General features: G+C 53.9%; 1 protein-coding gene across 12 annotated transcripts in view; it reads left to right on the top strand.

Moving 5' to 3' along the window:
• The window catches only part of DNM1 (dynamin 1), a 41,961-nt gene that overhangs the window by 9,227 nt on the left and 10,757 nt on the right, over nt 1–21,977 (top strand). For 9 of the 12 annotated variants that reach the window (XR_006890465.1, XR_006890466.1, XR_006890467.1 and 6 more), the window contains exons 2-15: nt 3,945–4,018; nt 4,345–4,494; nt 4,870–5,073; nt 5,333–5,431; nt 5,527–5,687; nt 7,059–7,201; nt 7,335–7,470; nt 7,657–7,724; nt 8,851–8,989; nt 16,041–16,127; nt 18,454–18,524; nt 18,683–18,734; nt 18,940–18,951; nt 20,624–20,737. Coding sequence is in view for 9 of the 12 variants with exons in the window: in XM_046674320.1 (XP_046530276.1) it covers nt 3,945–4,018; nt 4,345–4,494; nt 4,870–5,073; nt 5,333–5,431; nt 5,527–5,687; nt 7,059–7,201; nt 7,335–7,470; nt 7,657–7,724; nt 8,851–8,989; nt 16,041–16,127; nt 18,454–18,524; nt 18,683–18,734; nt 18,940–18,951; nt 20,624–20,737 (1,510 nt within the window). In the remaining 3 variants the exon portion in view is untranslated. Of the gene's footprint in view, nt 1–3,944; nt 4,019–4,344; nt 4,495–4,869; nt 5,074–5,332; nt 5,432–5,526; nt 5,688–7,058; nt 7,202–7,334; nt 7,471–7,656; nt 7,725–8,850; nt 8,990–10,626; nt 10,766–16,040; nt 16,128–18,453; nt 18,525–18,682; nt 18,735–18,939; nt 18,952–20,623; nt 20,738–21,977 lie in introns of all 12 variants that reach the window. The other 3 variants (XM_046674328.1, XM_046674286.1, XM_046674301.1) reach the window with 2 other exon arrangements.

Below are 21,977 nucleotides of genomic sequence, written 5' to 3' on the forward strand. Positions count from 1 at the left end.
TTTTATAGATGTGGAAACTGAGGCTCAGAGAGGTATGGTCATTTGTCCACAGCCACACAGCTCCTAAGTGGCAGCTCTGACATTCAACACCGGGCTTGTCTGACATCAGAGCCAGGAAACAGGAGACTTATAAGAATGACCTCCCCTGGGTACATGCCACACCAAGCATGCTACTTTCTGGCATCGTTTGCATTCAACAGGATCTAGGATCCAGGGTCCCTGAGCCCTGGCCCCAGATGTGGTAGTGGGGGTCATTTCAGACCTTCGATGTACTTTCTCCAGACCCCTCTGGGGATGACAGTGTCAATTCAGACAGGGAGCGTACGGCGTTTGGAGGTCCTGAGAGGTGTTTGTTTCATCCTCCCTGGCTTCAGGTTTGAAGGTGCCTCTGCAGATGGCAAGGCAAGGCCTCCCCGGGAAACCACCATCTGCCTAGAATGAGTAGGGAGAGCTGGCATGCCACCATGCAACCCTCCCACACGGCCTCCGAGGCTGGTGGGCCCGGCACACTTTTCTCTGGGCACCTGTTCTGTGCTCCCTCAGCCTAAGCAGGAGCTGGGTGGGAAGTGCAGGGGTGGCACTGGCTGGATCGGCGCGAATCCACAGGGGGGAGGCACCAGGGGGCACTTTAACAGAGCGCTGTGGGACAGGGTGCCCAGGTGAAGGGCAGGGGCTGTGGAGCTGCCGAGCCTGAGCCATGCCCGCCCCTTCGAGTGCTACCTGAGCACCTACCATGTGCCAGGCCTGTGCCGAGCGAGGCTCTCACAGTCTGAACGTGGGAACAAGCCGGTGCTCTTCACTGGCTGTCCAGGTGTGGGGCTGGGGAGCAGGCCTCCAGTGTCCTGGTCCCTCTTGGCCACCTCTCCCATCACCGTGTGGCCTCACAGCTCCCTGCCCCTCTCTGGGCCTCTGTCCCACCCTCTGGACGGTGATGGGGGCATGAGATGGCCTCTGAGAGCTTCTCCTCTTTGATGTCCATCGTTTCCGTCCAACAGTTCATGGCCAGAATCCTGAGATCCCATTCGGGGCCCGGAGGCGGTGAGGCAGAGGGTTCCAGAGGATCTTGGATTCCTTGCTGAAATTTGGGAATCCTCCTAGGGAGGAGGCTGAGAACAGGAGGCACTCCTCAGAAGCCCCCTTGAGCTGCCGAGCGCCTACTGTGTACCAGGCACGGGCTAAGTTCTTCTTCAGCTGGGATTCGACCCCAGGGCCTCTGCCTGGAACTGGCTCCCAACCACTAAGCCAGTGATCCTTCAACTTGAAAGGGAATGTGAAAATCACATGGGGATTGCGTTTAAAATCCAGATTCTCTCCTCTCCTCCCCAGACCCCTGCCCCTAAGATTCTAACCCAGCATGTCTGAGGAATGTGCATTTTAACAAGCTGCCCAGGGAATTCTGATGCAGGCCCTGTGAGGGTGTCACTTTGAGAACCTGGGCCATGGCAGAGATGGGGCCCCTCTTGATCCGGGCACTCCTATCCCCACTCTGGCCCTGGGAAATCTCAGTCTGAGAAGAGGCTCTGCCCCGACACGTGGCCCTGCCCTCTAATCTCTGCTTCCCATAAGCTGCTTGGCCTTTAAGTAGCCCTGGGGAGGCAGTGACTTGGGGCAGGCAGGCCCAGACCCTTGACCACTGCCTCCAGCCCAGCCCTGGGCTCCCCGCGCCCTCAATGCGGCACCTCACAGACCTCTGCGCCTCAGGCCGGCCAGGGCCAAGTGGGCCCATCTGTGCAGGGGGAGGCCGTTCAGGGAAGAGCTCCGGGGCAGGTCCATGTCTCTGCGTGGGGGCTTTCTGTGGGGAGTCCCATCCTTCCAAGCCCCTCCTGCAGTTTCCATGGCAACTACTGTTGCCATGGTATTGCTGGGTGAGGAGCTGGTGGGGAAGAGGGTGGACCCCAGGCCCCATGTGAGAACAGATGTCCTATCTCCACAGCCCTGGGGGGATCCCAAATACTAGGGGGTCACCCCCACAGGAGTGAGTAGGGGAGAGATAGAGATAGGAAGTCCCCCAGCCCCCCAGTTAATCACTTCCTTTTCTGTGCTGCCTCTTGCACCTCCGTTCCAGCACATGTCACACTGCACTGCATTATCTGTTTACTGGTCTGGCTCTCCCACCACACTGTGAGCTCCTCGGGTGGGGAACTGTCTGACTCATCATCTCCCATCCCCAGGGCCCAGCACAGGGCCTGGCACAGAGCAGCTGCTCCCAAATATGTCGTAGACTGAATTTAATTGAATTACGTAAAAAGTCAAGTCTGGCTTCCACGGGTTTAGGGAGCAGCACAGTTTGACAGGGAAGTTCCCAGGCTCTGGGGTCCAACAGACACTTGGGTTTGAGTCCTAGCCCTGCCATTCCTAATAGGGTGACCTTGGACAAGTCACTTCACCTCTCTGAGCCTCAGCTGCCTCATCTGTAAAATGATAATTTCCACATCCGAGCACTGTGCCGAGGACTTGGGGATTCAGTCGACATTTATGAAGTACCTCCTGTGTGCTAAGCCCTGTGCTGGGCTCTGGGACACAGTGGTGGACAGAAAGAGCAAGCCCTGCCCTGTTGAAGTGCAGAGTCTTGCAAAAATGAAAAGCGCTTGCCGGGTACCTAGAAATGATGAATAAATGCAGGATTCATCATCCTTTTCCTTCCCCATTAAAGTGGCTGACTCCTCCCCCTTAGGAGGGCAGATGAGGACAGGGGATGGAAGGGGCCTCCCCGGGGTCCCAAGAGGAGGCCTTGAGCCCAGGAGCCTGGGCCTGCTCTGTTCTCCCTGGGACCCACTGCCTCAACCTTGGGGCACAGGAAGATGTGTGAATCCAGGTCAGGCTCTGGGCTGGGGGCAGGAGAGTCGGGTTCTTGCTCTGGCTGTCTGAGCCCTGTAGGAGCTTGACTGTGTCTTTTCCCCTTCTTGGGCCTCCATGTGTCTCTCCGTCAATGAGGTGGCTGGCCGGATTCTATGGTCCCTCTGGCTCCAGCCAGCTCCCCCTCTCCTGGGTCCTGGGGGTCCCATGACTGCAGATTCCGCCAGCTTGGTCCCTGAAGAGGCCTCCACCCTCATTCTTGTGCCAGCCTGGCTGGGGCCGTAGTGGGTGGGGAGATGGGAAGAGCTGACAAGACAGAGAATCGGCACTTGCAAGAGTTAGCCAAAAGGACTGCTGAGGTTGCCATTGGCACGAGCTGCTGTCTCAGGTACAGACATCAGGCAGGGGGTGACCTTGGGACCCCTGAGTTCAGTGCTTCAAAGGACTGCAGGGCGCTGAGGGGCTGGGAGCTTTCACCGCAGAGTCAAACAGTTCTAGATCCAGGGTCTGCTCTGCTAGCTACTGGCTGCACAACCTGTACACCCCTGAGCCTCAGTTTCCTCATCTGTAAAAAGGGATAATAACAGCACCTACCTCACGAGTCTATTATGTGGAGCCCAGGAGCTATTGCCCGCAAAGAGCCTGGCATGCAGTAGGCGCTTAAGCTTGAGTTCTTATCCTTGCCTTCTCCTTCCCCCCAAACCCCTCATCCTCAACACCAGCCAGATGGGGCCTGGGAAGGGGAAGTGAGACGCTGCCCTTCCGCACAGCGGAAGGGAGGGGAGGAGGTGCAGCTCCATTTCCTTGGGATCCACCCTGTGGCCACTGGACACTTGGGCATGTGGGGCACCCCATGCCTCAGTTTCTCCTGGGCTGAATGGCAGTGGCTGGGTTGGGGCAGGGACTTCCTGTTGGCTCAGAACCAACACAGGGCATACCTGAGAGAGGTCTCGGGCTTGTTGGTTTTGTCTCCTGGCACCTCAAATGCAGAAATTCTGTGACCCGGGGGATTTGGGGGAAGTCTTTTCCACCTTTCTCAGCTGCTATCTCCCCTTAGCAACCTGATGCCCTTGGGCTAAGGTGTGGTGGGGCACTGTGGGGAGCTTTGGAGCACCCATGACCATCCTGTTACCCCCAACTCATTGCAGGGACTTCCTGCCCCGAGGATCTGGCATTGTCACCCGACGCCCCCTGGTCCTGCAGCTAGTCAATGCTACCACAGGTACGTGGTGTCGTCCACCAGCAGCCCGACCTGGCCTCACCAGCCCCCCACCCCATCCCCAAGGAGAGGTCCAGCCTAGCCGCTGAACTTGCTTGCTGTATGACCTTGGTCCTCCATTCCCCATCTGGACAGTGGGAATAAAAATGCATAACGGAGACATGGCGTTGCTGTGGGGAGGGAGGAGAGAAAAGGCAGCGTTTGGGGGGTGTGTGTGTGAAGGTCTATTCCCAGTGGAAAATGGGACCCAGGTGGGCTCCTGGCTGTAATAATTACCCCTAACTTCGCCCCCTCATCCCACCCCCACCCCGACTCCGCCTCCGGGGCAGAATATGCCGAGTTCCTGCACTGCAAAGGGAAGAAATTCACCGACTTCGAGGAGGTGCGCCTGGAGATCGAGGCTGAGACCGATCGGGTCACCGGCACCAACAAGGGCATCTCGCCGGTGCCCATCAACCTCCGCGTCTACTCGCCCCACGGTGAGGACACCTGGCCCCGCCCCCGGCCTCTGGGCTTCGCCGCTTAGCCCCGCCCCTTGGGGGGGGCCATTTTTCCTTGGCCCCGCCTCCTTGCAGGTGCCTCGTTACGCAGGCTCCCCGCCTCCTGCAGACTCCGCCCCCACAGCGACCCCACCTCTGTGCATCCTACCCTAAGCCCCACCCTGCCATGACCCCGCCCACCTCTGGCCTCGCCTCCAACGGGCCGCCCGCTTTAGCCCAGCGCTTTTCCCTGACGCGGTCCACCCACGGCCACGCCCCCAAGCCGACCCTCTCTAAGCCCGGCCCTGTTTCTTAATCCGCCCGCCCACGTCCACGCCCCTCGCCTTGAGCCCGCCCTCTCGCCGCCCTGTCCAGTGCTGAACCTGACTCTGGTGGACCTGCCTGGAATGACCAAGGTGCCGGTGGGAGACCAACCTCCCGACATCGAGTTCCAGATCCGGGACATGCTTATGCAGTTCGTCACCAAGGAGAACTGCCTCATCCTGGCCGTGTCCCCGGCCAACTCTGACCTGGCCAACTCAGATGCTCTGAAGATCGCCAAGGAGGTGGACTCCCAGGGTAGGTTCCCACCGGCAGCACAAGGCCTCCTGCAGGTCTGTTCTCAGTGGAAGGGGAGCCACTGGAAGGCCTAAGCGAGTAGTGGTGAGATCAGACTTATGCCTTTAAAAGACATTTTGGCCACTCTGTGGAGAATGGATGAGGGGTGGGGGAGGGAGGGAGTGGGCAGGGAGGTGGAGGGAGCAGGCTGGGAGTGCATTGGGGTCCCTTGTGTGAGGGCAAGTGCAGATGTAGACAAGCCTCTCCTGCCGCCCCCCAGGGCAGCGCACTATTGGGGTCATCACCAAGCTGGACCTGATGGACGAGGGCACAGATGCCCGTGACGTGCTGGAGAACAAGCTGCTCCCACTGCGCAGAGGTAGGCAGGTCACTCTCCTGACCCTCTCCACTGCCCATCCTCTTCCCCCTCACCCCCTGCAAGGCTGGTTACCCCAACCTTGAACCCGTCCACAGGCTACATCGGGGTGGTGAACCGGAGCCAGAAGGACATCGATGGCAAGAAGGACATCACGGCTGCCTTGGCCGCTGAACGCAAGTTCTTCCTCTCCCACCCATCCTACCGCCACTTGGCTGACCGCATGGGCACACCCTACCTGCAGAAGGTCCTCAACCAGGTAGGGGCTCAGGCTGGGATGAGGCCTGGGCAAACCAGCATGAGAACAGGATCATTTAAGTGTGTTTTATGAGACCAACCAGCAGAGTTTAGCATCTCTGTTATGCAGATGAACAAACTGAGACCCAGGAAAGCAAAACAGCTTGCCCACAGTCCCATGGGGAGGTAGCAACAGAGCTTTGCTGACCTTTCCCTGTCTGGGGCTGGGAGGGGAGCCCTATAACCCCCCAGGATGGAGAGAAGACCAAGACCTCGTGTGGAGGGGGCACTGACAAGGGCTTGGGTTTGGGGACCAGGATTGGAGTGTCCTGGGCTGAAGACCTTGATCCTCCTGAATGAGGAGAGGCTGATCTGGAGACGGGAACAGGTGATCCCAGGGGCTTCCTTATGATGTTTCTCCATCTGCAATGGGGCTTCCAGAACTGAAGTGTGTGCATGTGTGCGTGTGTGTGCGTGTGTGCATAAGGATGGGCGGGAGGCAGTGGAGAATGCAGTGTTGCGTAGAGGAGTATTGGGGACTCTGGAGGCCGCAGACCTGGGTTCCAATCCCAGCTTTGTCACTCGCCCACTGAGACACTCTCTCCAGCTCTCTGAGCCTGTATTTCTGCATCTGTAAAATGGTGATAAGACCCTGTTTCATAAGACCATGGTGCAGGTTCAAGGAGAGACTGTGTGTAGGGTCCTAGCCAGAGTGAGCCCAGAACCTGAGAATTACCTTAAGGGAGGCCTTAAACCCAGGGGCACAAAGGAGCGGCCCTCTAGCTATCCCTGCCCCATTTATTCATTTGGTTTGGCTCTCATGATGTCTAAAAATATTAAATTAGGGGCTGGCCCGGTGGCCCAGTGGTTAAGTGTGCACGTTCCGCTTCGGCGGCCTGGGGTTCGCCGGTTCGGATCCCAGATGTGGACATGGCACCACTTGGCAAGCCATGCTGTGGCAGGCGTCCCACATATAAAGTAGAGGAAGATGGGCACAGATGTTAGCTCAGGGCCAGTCTTCTCCAGCAAAAAGAGGAGGATTGGCAGCAGATGCTAACTCAGGGCTAATCTTCCTCATAAAAAAAAAATTAGTCAAAAATCAGGTGATTTCATATAAAAATCTGAATTTCTGGCTTCTATTGAAAATTGAGTTATTCATTCATTAATTAAATTAATACACCTCTGTGAGCACCTACTGTGTGCCAGGCCCTGCCCTCAGGCAGCTTTCGTTCTCTTGGATGGGGCAGCAGAGGGCATGGCTGTGTCTGCCCTCTCTAGCTCTCCACCTCATTGTGTCCACAGGGCCCCTGGCATCCTGGTCCTTGCCTGGCCCTGTGAGCATCTGGGTTTGTGACCTTGAACTTAACTCTTTCCTCGCCCCCCCACTCACCAGCAACTGACGAACCACATCCGGGACACACTGCCCGGGCTGCGGAACAAGCTGCAGAGCCAGCTGCTGTCCATTGAGAAGGAGGTGGAGGAGTACAAGAACTTCCGTCCTGATGACCCAGCTCGCAAGACCAAGGCTCTGCTTCAGTGAGGCCCTTGGCGACTCCTGACTCCCCATCACTGAGCTGCCCCTCCCCCCAGCCTCTCCGCACAGGGCTCTCCCAGGGCTGCCCCCACTGGGCTGCTGCTGCTCCCTCAGGCCACACCGTTCTCCCTCCAGGATGGTCCAGCAGTTTGCCGTGGACTTTGAGAAGCGCATTGAGGGCTCAGGGGACCAGATCGACACTTATGAGCTGTCAGGGGGAGCCCGTATCAACCGGATCTTCCATGAGCGCTTCCCCTTTGAGCTGGTCAAGGTAAGACAGGCTCCCAGGGGCAGGAGGGCTCAGGGCTAGCGCCCACCCCCTCAGGACTCTCTCACAGGTACCATGGCTGAGCCCACTAGAGGCCCTAGTGCCCAGCCCTGGGAGTGGGGCAGACCCTGTCTTGACCTCCTAGGCAGCACGACAGACCCTGACCAGCCGTCTCTCTCTCCTACACAGATGGAGTTTGACGAGAAGGAACTCCGAAAGGAGATCAGCTATGCCATCAAGAATATCCATGGCATTAGGCACGTATTGGGGCCAGGGAGGGGGGCTGGACCCCGGAAGGCAGGAGGGTCTAATGCAGAGGCATAGGGCGTGATGAAGTGAGCTTCCCTCAGGAAGGACCAGGAGCCCTAGTCCCCAGTCCCCTCAAACCCCAACTTTCTGGCCCCCAGCTCAGACAGCCTCCTGCAGGGGGAGATGGATGGGAGGCCTGGGCCATCCCCAGCCCTGCAACCTGCTGCCCTCCTTTGCTGTCCCTGAGAGCAGGGTCTAGAGGTGGGACCAGCTGAGCAGAGCCCAGGACACAGATGTCTGGGGAAGTACCCTCTGGGCTTGGGCCCCCACCCACCCTTGGGGTGAGACCACTCCCCAAGTCCTATCCAGGTAGCTGTGCAAAGCTGCCCAAACCACTGGGTTGGGCCTGGGGTGGATCATCTAGGTATTGGTCTGTGTCCTTTTACGGTGGGACGGGGACTCTCAACCATCCGACCCTCCCATAGTCCCAATAGCTCCAAGTGGGCCCCATTCCACCCCATGTCCCTCTAGCCAAGCTCAAGGCCTGTGGAGCAGGGAGGGGGACTGGGAAATAGACGGCTCCTTAAAAGCTTAGCCCGCCCTTCAATGCCCTAGAGCTATACTGCATTCACTCAACAAGGAAATTTAAAGCACCTACTATGTGCCAGGCAGTGAACGAGACCAAGATGTCCCTGCTTTCATGCAGGTTCAATTCCAAGGTTTGGCATGGAATTTACAGACTGATAACTGCATTGGCTAAGGCACAGGAAAAACTCTCTCCTGCTCTTAAAATAAAATACTTTTTCCCAGAAAGGCTCCTAAAGAGAACCGAATCCGGCAGTTTTCAAACCATTTCTGGCCATAGAGCCATTTATGTGAACAGAACCTTAAGAGGAAACAGGACATATATGACAGTTATAAGCAGACCTTGTGTTGCCCCAAGGAGTATCGATTGAAAGTTCTTCATTAGAATCCCACCCGCCCATTTTACAGATGGGGACACTGAAGCCCAGAGAGGGGTAGTGGGAGGACCCAGAGGGCCGAGCTCAGGGGGTCGGGGTGGGGCCCTGGCCTGGCACACCTGGCAGGAACTGGCCTGTGACACTGTGCCCTTCTCCTGCTCCGGGCGTTCAGAACGGGGCTCTTTACCCCAGACATGGCCTTTGAGACCATTGTGAAAAAGCAGGTGAAGAAGATCCGAGAACCGTGTCTCAAGTGTGTGGACATGGTTATCTCGGAGCTAATCAGCACCGTTAGACAGTGCACCAAGAAGGTAACCCGGCGGCCCGGCCAGCCCCCGCCTCTGCCCCATCCTGCACTGCTGCCAGGCACTCCTTCCCCACGTCCCCACTGCCTCCTCGGTAGCATGTACAGACCTCAGCGGGGTGGGGGAGGCAGGCCACCACAGACCAGGAGACGGGGACGCTCTGAGGGGGCATCACCCACCCACTGGCCCCCAGGCCCAGGGGACCAAGCGATTAGACCTTGGTAAGACAGGTATGATGGTGGCTGTTTGTCCTGAGAGCCCATCAGGAGCGCCCCCAGCTCAGGGAGAACAGGCCTTCAGGGGACCCTGACCCCCCTCCCTGCTCTCAGAGGGGGGTCATGTCTAGGGGCTCCAGGGAGGGGTCTTGGGGAAACCTTAGCCCTGGAGACAGGTGAGATACAGGGCCTTCTTGGGTGCTGCTCTGGGGGCCTGGACAGCCAGAGGGGTGCAGAGGATCCAGGTCCAGCAGGCCCCCTGACTCCCCACTGTCCTTCCTCCTCCCCATCCTCACCCCACCCTCACTCAGGGCCTTCCCCCCCCTTTCCATCCACACCCGGCCTCCCAGGGACAGAGCCCTCTTCCATCCGCTGTGTCATCTGAGCCCGCCAAACCACCCAAGGAGGGCCGGGCAAGGCAGGGGGGATGGCACCCACTCAAAGGAGGAAGGCTGAGGCTCAGGAGACCAAGTGACCTGCCTAAGGTCATATTGGCTAGGAAGTGGCAGAACTCTTACTCGAAACCAAGGCTCTGGACTCCAAGTCCAGTGCTCGTTAGAGTCCACCTTCCAGCCTCCCTTCCTTTCCTCTCCCCACTGCTGCCCTGGCCCCTCTCTATCACCACCTCCACCCTTTCTGTCTTTCCTCTTCTCTCTCTTTCTGTCTTTCCGAGCTGAGTTCCTCCAGACTCAGTCGGAGGAGAAGCAAAGGATGCCCCTTGAGGAGAAAGGGAAGGGCAGTAGAGCAGGGAGCTGGAGAGTGGAGGTCAGGCAGCTAAACTCCATCTCCAGGAGGCATCGTCTGCACCATAGTCTATGCAAATGGAGCCCCCTGGAACTGTGCGGTGCACAGCCTGGGCAGCTGGATGCAGCAACCCTGGTGAAGGTGGGGCATTGTGTCGGGCTGTGGAGTCAGGATGAAGCAAATGCAGGAGGTACTGGGAAACCTAGAATTGAACAGAATTTGTGGGTGGGGTCCTGGCCTGGGTCAGCCACTTAGGAGAACCCAAGGCTGTGACAAAGATGGCATTGGAAAAGAGAGAGAGGCTCAGTGTAGCTGAAGAGTGGGGGCCCAAACGCTGGGGAGAGGATCTGAACTCAGTAAGGGGCCTTGTACAGAGCAGGGGCTTGGTCCCTCAGAAGCGCCCCATCCATCCCCACAGAGCCCTGGGGATGCTTGGCAGCACCTGGGAGGTGCCCACTCCGGGTGGCGGTAGGGAGGGCCGGGTCCCACGCTCACATTGTCTTCTGTTCTCTCTCTTTCTTTCTCTGTGTCGGTGTCTCTCTCTCTTCCCCCATGCTGTGCCATCCTCCACCCCTGGACCCTGGCCCTGCTTGGCTTCCATTCCCCTCCTTCTCTCTGCCTGCCTGCCCGCCCGCTCACTCGTGGCTGCTCCTCCGCCTGTCCTCCCCTTCTCCCTGGGTGCAGGACGGGCCTCTTCACACCTGACCTCGCTTTTGAAGCCACAGTGAAAAAGCAGGTGCAGAAGCTCAAAGAGCCCAGTATCAAGTGTGTGGATATGGTAGTCAGTGAGCTCACGGCCACCATCAGAAAGTGTAGCGAAAAGGTATGACGGCCGCCTGGGCGGGGCTGGGCCTGGCCATCCTTTTCTCATGGCCATGGCCTCCCGTGGGCAGAACCGTCTGCTGAGCAGGCCTGGCAGCCTCTCGGCCACCCACGTGGACCCAGATGCCCACGCTGGCCAGGTGGTTCCTCAGCCTGAGGTTTCACGCCAGCTTACCACCCTGGGTCTCCTCACATTCACAGTCCCTTCGGGTCCCCGTCTCTGCCAGAAGACTTTGTTCCAACCCAAGTATCGTCACTGTCCCTTTCCACCAATAAAAATGACATGACGATGCTGAGGATAAAGAGATGGCTGCTGCTGATTGAGCACCTACTGAATGCCAAGCCCTGGGCTAAGTGCTTGTTATCTGACAGAGCCTTGTTGTCTGGCTTAATCCTCTCAACACCCCTAAGAAGTGGGTGGTAGTATCCTCATTTTACAGATGACAAAACCGAGTCTCAGAAAAGAAAAGCCAAGTGGGGTTCAGATTAGGGAGGCTGAGGGAGGAGCCCTGAGATCAGGCCTCCTGGAGCGAGGGAGCTATCCCGGTCCCTCCAAAGCCATTTGCCTAAAAGCATATTGGATTACTCGCTTTACAGTAATCCCTATGTGTTTGGCAGGGTCGGCCTCTTTTGAGTCGTCTGTGACCTTTTAGACGCCTTTTTCCTATTTGTCCACTTTTGGGCATTGTGAAGATTTTTAGCCAGAGCTGCTGAAGCATTTCTTCCCAGGGGACTGCCTGAGAACCAACTGCCAGGGGGCACCTTTCCAGAGTTCAAATGCCCCCACCCAGCAGGCTGAACCAGCATCTGGGGGGGTGGGGGAGAGCCCAGCCTCACCTGTACTGGAAAACACTCCCTGTGCTGGGGAGGTGGGATCGCACCTGCCTTACCTTCATGTTTCAATTACGCGTCCCAGTTTTCATGGCTCGTACACGATTAGTCACTGCACCTCTTTCACAATCTTGTCTCCCTTTTGCCCACTTTTGTGTCAAATGGGGATAGATTAAGCAAATCAGCATCCACTCAGTGTCTGTCCAGGTGGAATGAAACCTGGGCTGGGCTCCCCATTGCATAGTACTTATCGTGACATCTTAGTCACGGTCCCACGGCATCATGAATACTAAGCAACGCACTCTTACTTTTGTTCAACTTTAAAAAATGCCAAATTCATGTTAAGCTGACTCAAATCCTTCTACAAAAGAAGACAAGCTATAACTAATTTTTTTTTACACTTTGTTTTTTAATTATAAAAGTTATACATTCTTAATTAAAGAAAATTTGGAAAATACCAGAGGAAAAAGAAGGCAACAACCCTCCCCTGCCAGAGAGCCACTGTTGAGATTTTTGAACATTTCCCGCAAGTACATTCCTTTTTTTAAGAACAAAATTATCAGTGTTGGTTTGTTTTGATCATACATGATTGTTATGAAAATATTCAAACAGCACAGAGAAAGCAAAAGTCCCTATAAGCCCACAACCCTAGAAAGAAGGACTTGCTCGCAGCACACCCTTCCTAACTCATTATAAACATACACTGGTTTTAACCGAAATCGGATCATCCTACACACACTGACCATGCACTCTCCTTCCTTACCAAGCAGTGTGCAGTAGAATCCTTGTGTGTAGCTACATAAGGACCACGACCTTGAACTGCTGAATGTATTCCACTGTAGAAATGCGACATCATTTATATATTCAATATCCTATTGACAGACATTTAGGTTGTTTCAAATTTTTTTTCCTTTGCAGACTGTGCTACAGCGAATATCCGTATAGATGTATTTGTAGTACTTATCCTGTTGTTTCTTTCAGGCAAATTTCTAGATCTAGAACTCCCAGATCGATGGTGATGAGCATTGACAATTTTGGTACCTTCTGCAATGTTGCCTTCCAAAAAGTTTTCACCAGTTTATATTCCTCCAAATCTTTTTTTTCGATGCATAGGTTTGTTAATTTTGTTAGGTACACTGTGAATGTATTAGCATTAGAATGTATTAGGGTTTTCTCTTAATAATATCCATTTTTTTGAGTATTATTACATGGTCTGCATAAGCATTTTTAATGATTGCATAATATTCTGTTGATTAGATTTATCCCGGTTTACTTAACCACTTTCCTATTGGTGAACATTTAAGTTGTCTCTAGTTTTTCAATATTATAAATAACCTGGCAATGAACATCTTTGTGTATAAAGAACTTTATTTTTCTTTCTCTAGGATTATTTCCATAGGATAGATTCCTAGAACACTGATTCCTAGATATAAACATTGAAACACCGTGCGACACTTTGCTGAATTACATTCCAAAAGGAAAGCAGTAATTATTGTAAATGGTAAAATTTTGGAAACAACCAAGATGTCCACCAAGAGTGGACTGATCATATGAACTATTACACAGAAATGGAAGACTATAGCTGTTTAAAGGGCAAGGCATATTTATTTCCATTCATACGTCCCTCCACAATGTAGTGTGAACAAAAAAGCAGGTTTCAGGAAAGAATGTATAGTATTTGGGGGAAAAACTTATATATATGCATGATAAATTTCCAAAGGCATATCCACCAAATTGCTAACCATTATTTCAAGAGAGAGCAAGGAATATAGGAATTTTCCCATTTCTACTTCACAAATTTTAGTCCTGTTCAAATTTACAGTGAGTCTGTATGATTTTTGTGAACAGAAAAAATGAGCAACAAAAACTTTAAAAAGCAAAAGGAAAGCTTTAAACTTATTTTTTAACAATTTTTGTCTTTTATTTAGTGGATGGTAATTATTTTTTTTAATATGGAAAAATTCACCCATCTCTGTCTTTTTTTTTTTCTCCCCAAGTGTTCTAAGCTTAGCAAGCCACTCCTGCCAGAAGTTCAATAAATAGTCAGCTCTAATTATTCCCAGCCCTGCTGGGATTAGAGTTTTCATTACTAGATGAATTCTAGAGTTTAATGTTGGGCATAGAATGTGCTGCTCAATGCTCTCAACAACCTTCAGAGGGGAGGTGTCATTACTACCCCATTTTACACATGGAGAAACTGAGGCTCAGAGAGGTCCAGTCACTTTTCTGAGGAGAGTCAGCAGGGGAGGAGCCGACTCTGAACTCAGAGCCATGGGCTCCAGGGGCTGTGTCCCTGGCCACTAATCGGTGGGCTCCAGGCTGACCTGGACTAAACTCAGCCAAAGACCAAGAGAGAAAAGTTCCATTTTAAAAACTGGCTAAAAGTCTTGGAAATGCTCAGAGGCAGCCAGAATGGAAAAAGATGCTCAAAGAGAACAGACCTTCTCAAAGGGGCTGAGGCTGCCCTGTCATGTGTGACATGTGGAAAACCTGACAAATGGAACATCCAGGCGGTTAGTGGGAGAACTGGTCATGCTCTTTGGCAAATTTCTCCCTCCTCCTCCCTCCTTGCCCACCTCTCCCCCACCAGTCCCTCTGGGAGGGAGCACTTGGGACCACCTCAGAGGAGGCCTTCTGGTGGTGGTGACTCAGTTCCAAATCTCTGTCCTAACTTGGAGACTTTGAGAAGGAGGCTCCTTGAGCCTCGTGGGCCAGCGTTTTTGTTAAGCCCCTGGTCTCAGGCTGCCTCTCTCCCAGGTCCCCTGCACTTGGCCACATCAGTCCACACCCTTGGCACAGCCATGGATGGTCGAGGGGAGGGGGGAGATGTGGCATCTTTCATGTCTGCCTCTCCTGGGCTGGCATCCAGGGCACTGCTTTCTTCCCCATTCTCCTGCCTCTCCCGATGACCCCCTTTCCCACCTCCCTGGCCTCCATCTTGCCCTCAGAATCACTACCTATGACTCAGGCATGCTAACCTCCAGCTCTCTTCCCACATAGGACATTCACCTGAGGGCCTGACCCAGGCATGGGAAGAGGGACAAGGAGTGGTTCTAGCTTTGCCCTACCTGGGCCCCACGTGGCCACAGAGTGGGGAGAGTGGGCCGGCAGGACTGGAGGTCTCTGTGGGTGGGCTCCCAACATCAGCAGCTCAGCGAGTCCTCCTCCCCAAGGAATTGCTCGTTCATGAGCCAGAGGGCAGAGCAGCTGGTGTCCACTCACCCTGGCAAGGAGGGCAAAGACATTCATCCTTCATTCATACTCTCATTTCTTCAACATGCCCTCTTTGAACACCAGTGTTGGGTGGGCCCTGCTACTGCCTTTAGGGCAATTACAATCCAGTCTAATGAAGGAAGGGGTGGGGCACAGGGAGCCCCCCAACCCAGCTCTCAGGGTGGTCAGGGCAGGCTTTCTGGAGGAGATGACATCCAACAGAGTCTTAAAGGAGAATGAGTCAACCTGGGCTTTGTCCAGAGCCAGCTGAGCTGAGGACAGAGTTCACAGGCAGAGGGGGAAGGGTTTGGAGCAACTTTCCCTTCAGCCTCAGTTGATAAAAACTGGGGGAAATGGGTGCTACTGAACTCCTACCCCAAAGGATTGGCGTAGAGACAGGTTGGCTGGCCAGCTCGGAGCCAGGCAGACATGGCTGGGGATGATGGTGCCAGGCTGGGGCATGCAAAAGGAGGCAAAACCGGGTGGATTCTACCATGAGGGCCCGTGGCTCAGCCCGGCCCCCGCAGGGTACTGCTCATGCTGCTGGCACCCCCACTCCGCATGCCCCCCTATGCCCTCGCATGCCCGTGCCTGTGGCTCCTGCATGTCGTTTGTGTGATTGCTAGTTTTCTCCTGCCCCGTCCCCTAGCTCTGACAAGGAGCATTGACTGTCCCCAGCCTGACTCAGGAGGCCAACTGGCACCTTGGGCCCTGCCCTCCCCAGATTCTTCCTGGATAGGAATCTCGAGGCTGTTCCCTGTCGGATTCCCTATCCGACTGTCCCTCCAAGCCTTTGACAAGGCAAAGGGGTAGCCCTGAGGGTCGGTGAAAGCCGTGGGAGCTAACGGTCTCCCAAACAAAGGCCACAATAGAATGTCGGTTTCCAAGATGGCTGCCACCAAGATGGCGGCCGAGGAGCAGGCGGATTCCAATGGCGTTTCTGCCCATGGGAACTGCCCGCCCCCACGAAGTTGCCCAGGTAGGCCAGTGAAGAGGGCTTGGAACCAGGAAGACCCTTGAATTGCCATTTGGAACCCACACTTGGAGGAGAAGTGTGGCCCTGGCTTGGTGCCATCAGCTTCCTGGGACCCCAGGTCTCTCGTCCCCCTCTCGGGCATTCTGTGTGTGTCTCCCACCCCACGCCCCTAGATCCCTGGACTCTGGTGGGGTTTGGGTGCTCCCTGCCCGTGCCCCCTGTGTACGTGGCTCTCTCCCCTCCTGCCCCTCCCCAGCTCCAGCAATACCCGCGTCTGCGGGAGGAGATGGAGCGCATCGTGACCACCCACATCCGGGAGCGTGAGGGTCGCACCAAGGAGCAGGTGAGCCCACCACACGGCACCTTCTTCCCTGGCCTTCCGTCCTGTCCCAGGGCTCTCTTCCTTCCTCCCTTGTCCCTCTGTCTCCACCTCCTTCATACCTTCCCTCCTCATAGTAAGTCTCTACTTTTCTCTCTCTTTTTTATTGTGGGAAAAAATATATAACATAAAATTTCCTATTTTAACCATTTTTAAGTGTACGGCTCAATGTCGTTAAGTATATTTACATTGTCGTACAACCATCACCACCATCCATCTCTAGAACTTTTCATCTTCCCAAAATGAAACTCTGTCCCCATTAAACACTACCTCCCCATTTCTCCCTCCCCTCAGCCCCCAGAAACCACCTTTCTTCTTTCTGTTTCTATAAATGTGACAACCCTAGGTACCTGATATAAGTGGAAGCAGACAACATTTGTCCTTTTGTGACTAGCTTATTTCACTTAGCATAGTATTCTCAAGGTTCATCCATGTTGTGGCATGTGTCAAAATTTTTTTCTTCTTTAGGGCTGAATAATATTCCATTGTATGTATATGCCACATTGTGTTCATCCATTTGGGTTGTTTCCACCTTTTTGCTATTGTGAATAATGCTTCTGTGAACATGGATGTACAAATATCTCTTGGAGACCCTGCTTTCAATTCTTTTGGGTCTATACCCAGAAATGGATTTGCTAGATCATATGGTAATTCTGTGTTCAATTTTATGAGGACCCACCATACTGTTTTCCACAGCAACTGCACTATTTTGCATTCCCACTATCTGCTTCTCAGCTTTCTGGCAGTCTCTCCTGTGGTCGTCCCTCTTTGGGCCTATCTGTCCGTCTATTTGCTGTTTCTCTGGGTCACCTCATACCTCTCATAGCCACGCTGCTTCCTTTTGTGTAGTCAGTTATCAAATATTCATTCATTTGATCACAAACATATCACCGAATGCTGTCTCTGAGCTGGGAGGAGCAGAGAGGACAGACCCCCGGCGTGGCCCTCATGAACCTCACGGGCTAGTCCTCTATCCTTGTCCGTCTCTCTGTCATCCTTCCGTCTATGCCCACCTCTGGCTCCCATTTCCCAGCCTCTATGCTCACACATCTGTTTTCCACAATGGCACTGTCCCCAACTGCTCACATTTTTGTTGTTGATGTTGTGTTTTTAAATCCTTATGGGTCTCTTTTTTAATTACAAAAGTGATAAATACTCAACAAAATATTCAATCAGTATAGAAGTGATTAAATTACAAGTAAGTGTGACTCCATTCACTCTTCTCTGCCCCCAGTCTTTCCCACAAAATAACCATTATTAACAGTTTGGTGTGTCCCCTTCTGGGCATTTTTTCTAGGCACACACAGATTCCAGATTCCATCTTAATCTTAAAAAAACCACAGTCCTGCTGTGTGTCATGCCTTTTTTTCTCTAAAGATAATTGTTGTAGCTAACATCTGTCAAGCACCTCTTACATGTCAGACGCATGACCTACCTCACCTCATTGTGTCTCCCTCGCTCCTCTGAGGCAGAAACACTTCATTTGTGGAACCTGATGCTTAGTAAGCACAGGCCCCAGGCTCACGGGAAGCAGCAGGCCCTGGGTCTGAACTCAGCAGTGTTCATTATCACGACTCAATTATGAATCCCTTCACTCTTAATCATTTGCCAAGAGGATCTCCCCATGCCAGGACCTAGAAATTGTCCTCATCCTTTTGAACAGCTGTAGAGTGCTTTATTGTTTGGAGGGTACCATAATCTATTTCACCTTCTGATGGCCATTGGCTTGTCCCCAATTTTTCTCTATTATAAACCACATCACACTGAGCACGCTGGTACTTGTGTCTTTGCTCACGTGCTGAGTTTATTGGTGAGATGTAGTTTTGGAAGTGAATATGTACATTTTAATGTTGTTAAATATTGCCAAATTGCCCTCCAAAAAGGTGATACTATTTTACACTTCCACCCATAGTATATGAGAGAATCCATCTTCCCACGGTTGTGCCCACACTGGTCATTATCAGTATTTATTATTAGTTTGATAGGTTTAAAAAAGACCTCATTGTTTTAGCTTACGTTTCTTTATTAGTGAGGGTGAACATTTTTTACGTATCCTTATTGGCTGTATGCATTTCTTTTATGAATTACCCATTCATTGACCACTTTGATTTGTTTTTCTTGTCTTTCATTTATTGATTTGTAGGAACTCTTTATTTATTATGGAGTGATTGATTGATTGATTGATTGATTATGGATTCTATTTGCGCTGCAAGTTTCTCCCAGTTTTCATGCATTTTAAAACTTTGTGGTTATCTTTTCTACTTGCCTGCTGACCTGTGTATCCTTGAAGGTCATGCTCCTCATCGATATTGAGCTGGCTTACATGAATACCAACCATGAGGACTTCATAGGCTTTGCCAAGTGAGTGCTCCCTGGGCTGAGAAGGTGACACCTTGTGTGACTGTGTGTGGTGGTGGGGGTGCCCTGGGTTAACCCTCTGGGTCTGGTGCCCATTGAGCAGTGGCAGTGGAGCTGGGCCTTTTGAGAGAAGTTCTGAGACTCTCCTCTCTCTCCATTAGTGCTCAGCAAAGGAGCAACCAGATGAACAAGAAGAAGGCTTCAGGGAACCAGGTGAGTGAGCCCAAGTGCCCCAGCCCGAGGGATGGAGGGTGCCGGATGGACGCCAAGCTCTGAGAGCCCCCTCCCCTGAGAGGAGGGGTCCCACAGGGGCCAGGGAGCCTGTCAACTGCCAGCCACAAGCCTCCCACTCTGCCTCAGTAACCCTCTCTCCTCTCTCCCGATGCTTCTCGTGGTTGCTATGGTTACCTCTTTGCAGGATGAGATTCTGGTGAGTACCAGGAGTGGGGCTCTTGGCTTGTGTAGTGAGGGGAGGAGGGGGCCCATTTGTAGTGGGGATATGCAGTGGGCAAGAGGGCACCTTTGGCTTGAGCTGCTTGCCTACACTAGCACATGGGTGTCCACACATGCTGTCAAGCCAGAGGCAAGGACTAGCCATACACAGAGTCCCATCAACCTGTCCATCAGTGTGCATGAGCTGAGTATCTACATCAGGTACATCTACAGAGGTAGACCATGTGGCTGGGGGTGGGTGAAAATGCCTGGCAGGGGCCTGGCACTAAGTGGGTGCTCCTTAAATATATGTTGGAGGGAGGGAGGGAGGGAGGGAGGGAGGGAGGGAGGAATGAGAGACAGACATGTTTTTAAGCTGAGGCCATCTGTACCAGAGAGTTGAGTAAAGAGATTAATGAAATGTCAAGGGTCAAGTGCTTCTTGCAAGTCAGGCCAGCAAGCAGGATGGCGAGGTCTGTTGCTTGGGTTCTCCATGAGGTTCTTGGGGAAGCCAGCGAGGATTAAGGAGGCTCCAGGAGGGCCTTGAGGGCCTAAGAAGCAGGCCTGGCCCAAGGGGGCTTTCCTGTCAGCCCCAGGCTCCTTGGTCTTCTGTGGATGCTCAGAGGAGAAGCCAGGGAAGTCATGGCTAAGGGAGGGAGCAGAAGCTTCTCGCTCATCCTCTTAGTCTGGCCCACCACCAGGGTCTGTGCAGTGGCCCTGCCCTTCAAATAGAACCCACAGACCCTCGTCTGTGGTGATAGCTCAGGACAGTCCTGGGGACAGCTGCTTTCTGCTGTGAAAGGAGACCTTTGCCTGTTACTCTGAGCTTCCCCTGGGAAGAAAGGGCTCGGGCAGTTTGAGCTCAGCGCCCTCCCCCAGCCCTTTCTCCCTACCACCCCACTCAGTCCAGGTCTGGGATCAGACTCTTAGAACCCTGCTATCATAGCATTCCATGTATTCATGCCACAAATATTTATCAATCACTTACTGTCTGCCAAGCACTCCACAAGGTTCTGGGACATACCAGTGAGAGGAAGTTCACAATTTAGCAAGACAGGCTGACATCAACAGATAATCATGCACACCCACACACAAGGTAATTTGAAATCCCAGTCATTGTCTTAGAAGAAGAGTTAAGGGAGCGATAAAACATTATAATGGGGGTCCTGACTTAAACTGGGGGTCAGGGGGCCCTGCCTGAGAATATGACTTCGGAGCCCAGAGGGTGAGTAGGAATTTGCCAGGCAGACAGGAGGGGAAGTGCTTTCCAGGCAGAGGCAACAGCAGCCTGTGAAAAGTCCCTGAGGTCAGAAAGAAGTCTTAGAATAAATTATATCTTAAGCTGAACAGACACTCAGAGTTGTCTTGCCCAACTGGCCACCTAAACTCTGCACACCTTCAGTGATGGGGAGCTCATCCCCTACCAAGGCCGCCAGTTACTTACTCAGACGGCTCTGTCAGAAGGCTCTATATCCTGAGCTGACCTCTGCCTTCCTCTGTCTTCCACTCTGTTCCCTTTGGTTCAAATCACGGCAGGTCTGGCCCCCACCCTCTCTGACCAGCCAGGCCTCCAAGAGCTGGGTGGGTTTTTGAGTGCCTCTTTTTGTCTCCCCATCCTCCACGGGGAAGCCTGGCCCCTGGCCACTGACCTCCTGACCCTCGCCCTCCAGGTCATCCGGAAGGGCTGGCTGACCATCAACAATATTGGCATCATGAAGGGGGGCTCCAAGGAGTATTGGTTTGTGCTGACCGCTGAGAATCTGTCCTGGTACAAGGATGATGAGGTAAGTAGAGGGCCACTGGTCATCAAGGGTTTGGTTAGCGGCCAGAGTCAGGTTCAGACCCTACCACGGCCTTGGAGTGGACTGGACCACCCAACAGGGGTTTAAAGAAATCCCATCAAAGACCCTCAGGTGGAGGTGGGATGTAGAGGCAGGCGGTCCTGGGTGCTCATCCAGGTTGGGCAGAGAAGGTGGCTTGGCAGGGCTGGGGAGGTTGGGGCTAAGCGCCCTGGAGAGAGTGGGCAGGGGTGCTGGGTGTCCCTCTCTGACCCCACCAGCCCTGCAGCCTTCCTGTTTTCCTGCTCCAGGGCGTGCCGCCTCCTCCGTGGCCCCCACAGGCTCATGACACACATGAGTCCAGCTGCCAGACACCCTGTTAACCCCTGCACCCCAGTCCACCAGACCCTGGAGGTCCAAGGGAGTTGCCCAGGGTGCCTCCAGGCTTAGGGACAAGGAGCGATGGGGCCCTGCAGAGGCACTACACCAAACCCCGCCCTGCCCAATGGGGCACACAGACCCCCGCCACCTCCCTCCCCTGCTGCTGGTCTCCTTTAAGAATGAGTCTATTTGGCTTCCACATCTGGATTCCAGAGGTGACCAGAGAGAATGGGGAGGGCTGGGGGGGGGGGGCTTGTGGTAATGAACTCCAGCTGGCCATGAAGTGGGGGAAGGGACCCTCTTCTTCCTGGCGGGGCTGTTGGAGGAGAGGGCACTCTCAACAAGGGTGCGGGGCACGCGGTGGGCGCCTGCGATTTTGGTCTCCAAGCCCTCTCCTTGATCCCTGCCCCCTCCAAGTCGCCCAGGGCAGGCCCCCTCCTCCCCACCTTGGGCGGGGGCCCTCTGTCGTCACTGGCGGGGGCGCCAAGCCATCTGGACCTCATTACCCCAACCCTGGCCTCTCCCAGAGCACGGGGCCCCTGGAAGGGATGGAGTGTGAGGTGGCGTGGCGCGCGGGTGGGGGGGTCGCTTCCTGCTCTATCTCCCAGGCAGGCGCCCTAGACAGCCCCTGTGGGCTGGGGGTGCCGACTGCTGCCCCACAACTCCTGCTGCTCCTGTGTTGGGGCTCTTACACAGGGTCAGGGGACAGCGTGACCTGGGGCTGAGGGCGCTACACTGGCTACAGTGGGGGGGAGGGGGGAGTGTATCTGAGAGGGGCCCCCTGTCCTCGTACCTGCGTGGGGGGTCTTTTTTGAGCTTTGTGTGTACATTCGAGTTTAGTGGTGTGTGGAAGTGAGTGCTGCGT

This window comes from Equus quagga, chromosome 1, assembly GCF_021613505.1.
Source record: "Equus quagga isolate Etosha38 chromosome 1, UCLA_HA_Equagga_1.0, whole genome shotgun sequence".
Classification (NCBI taxonomy): Eukaryota; Metazoa; Chordata; class Mammalia; order Perissodactyla; family Equidae; genus Equus; species Equus quagga.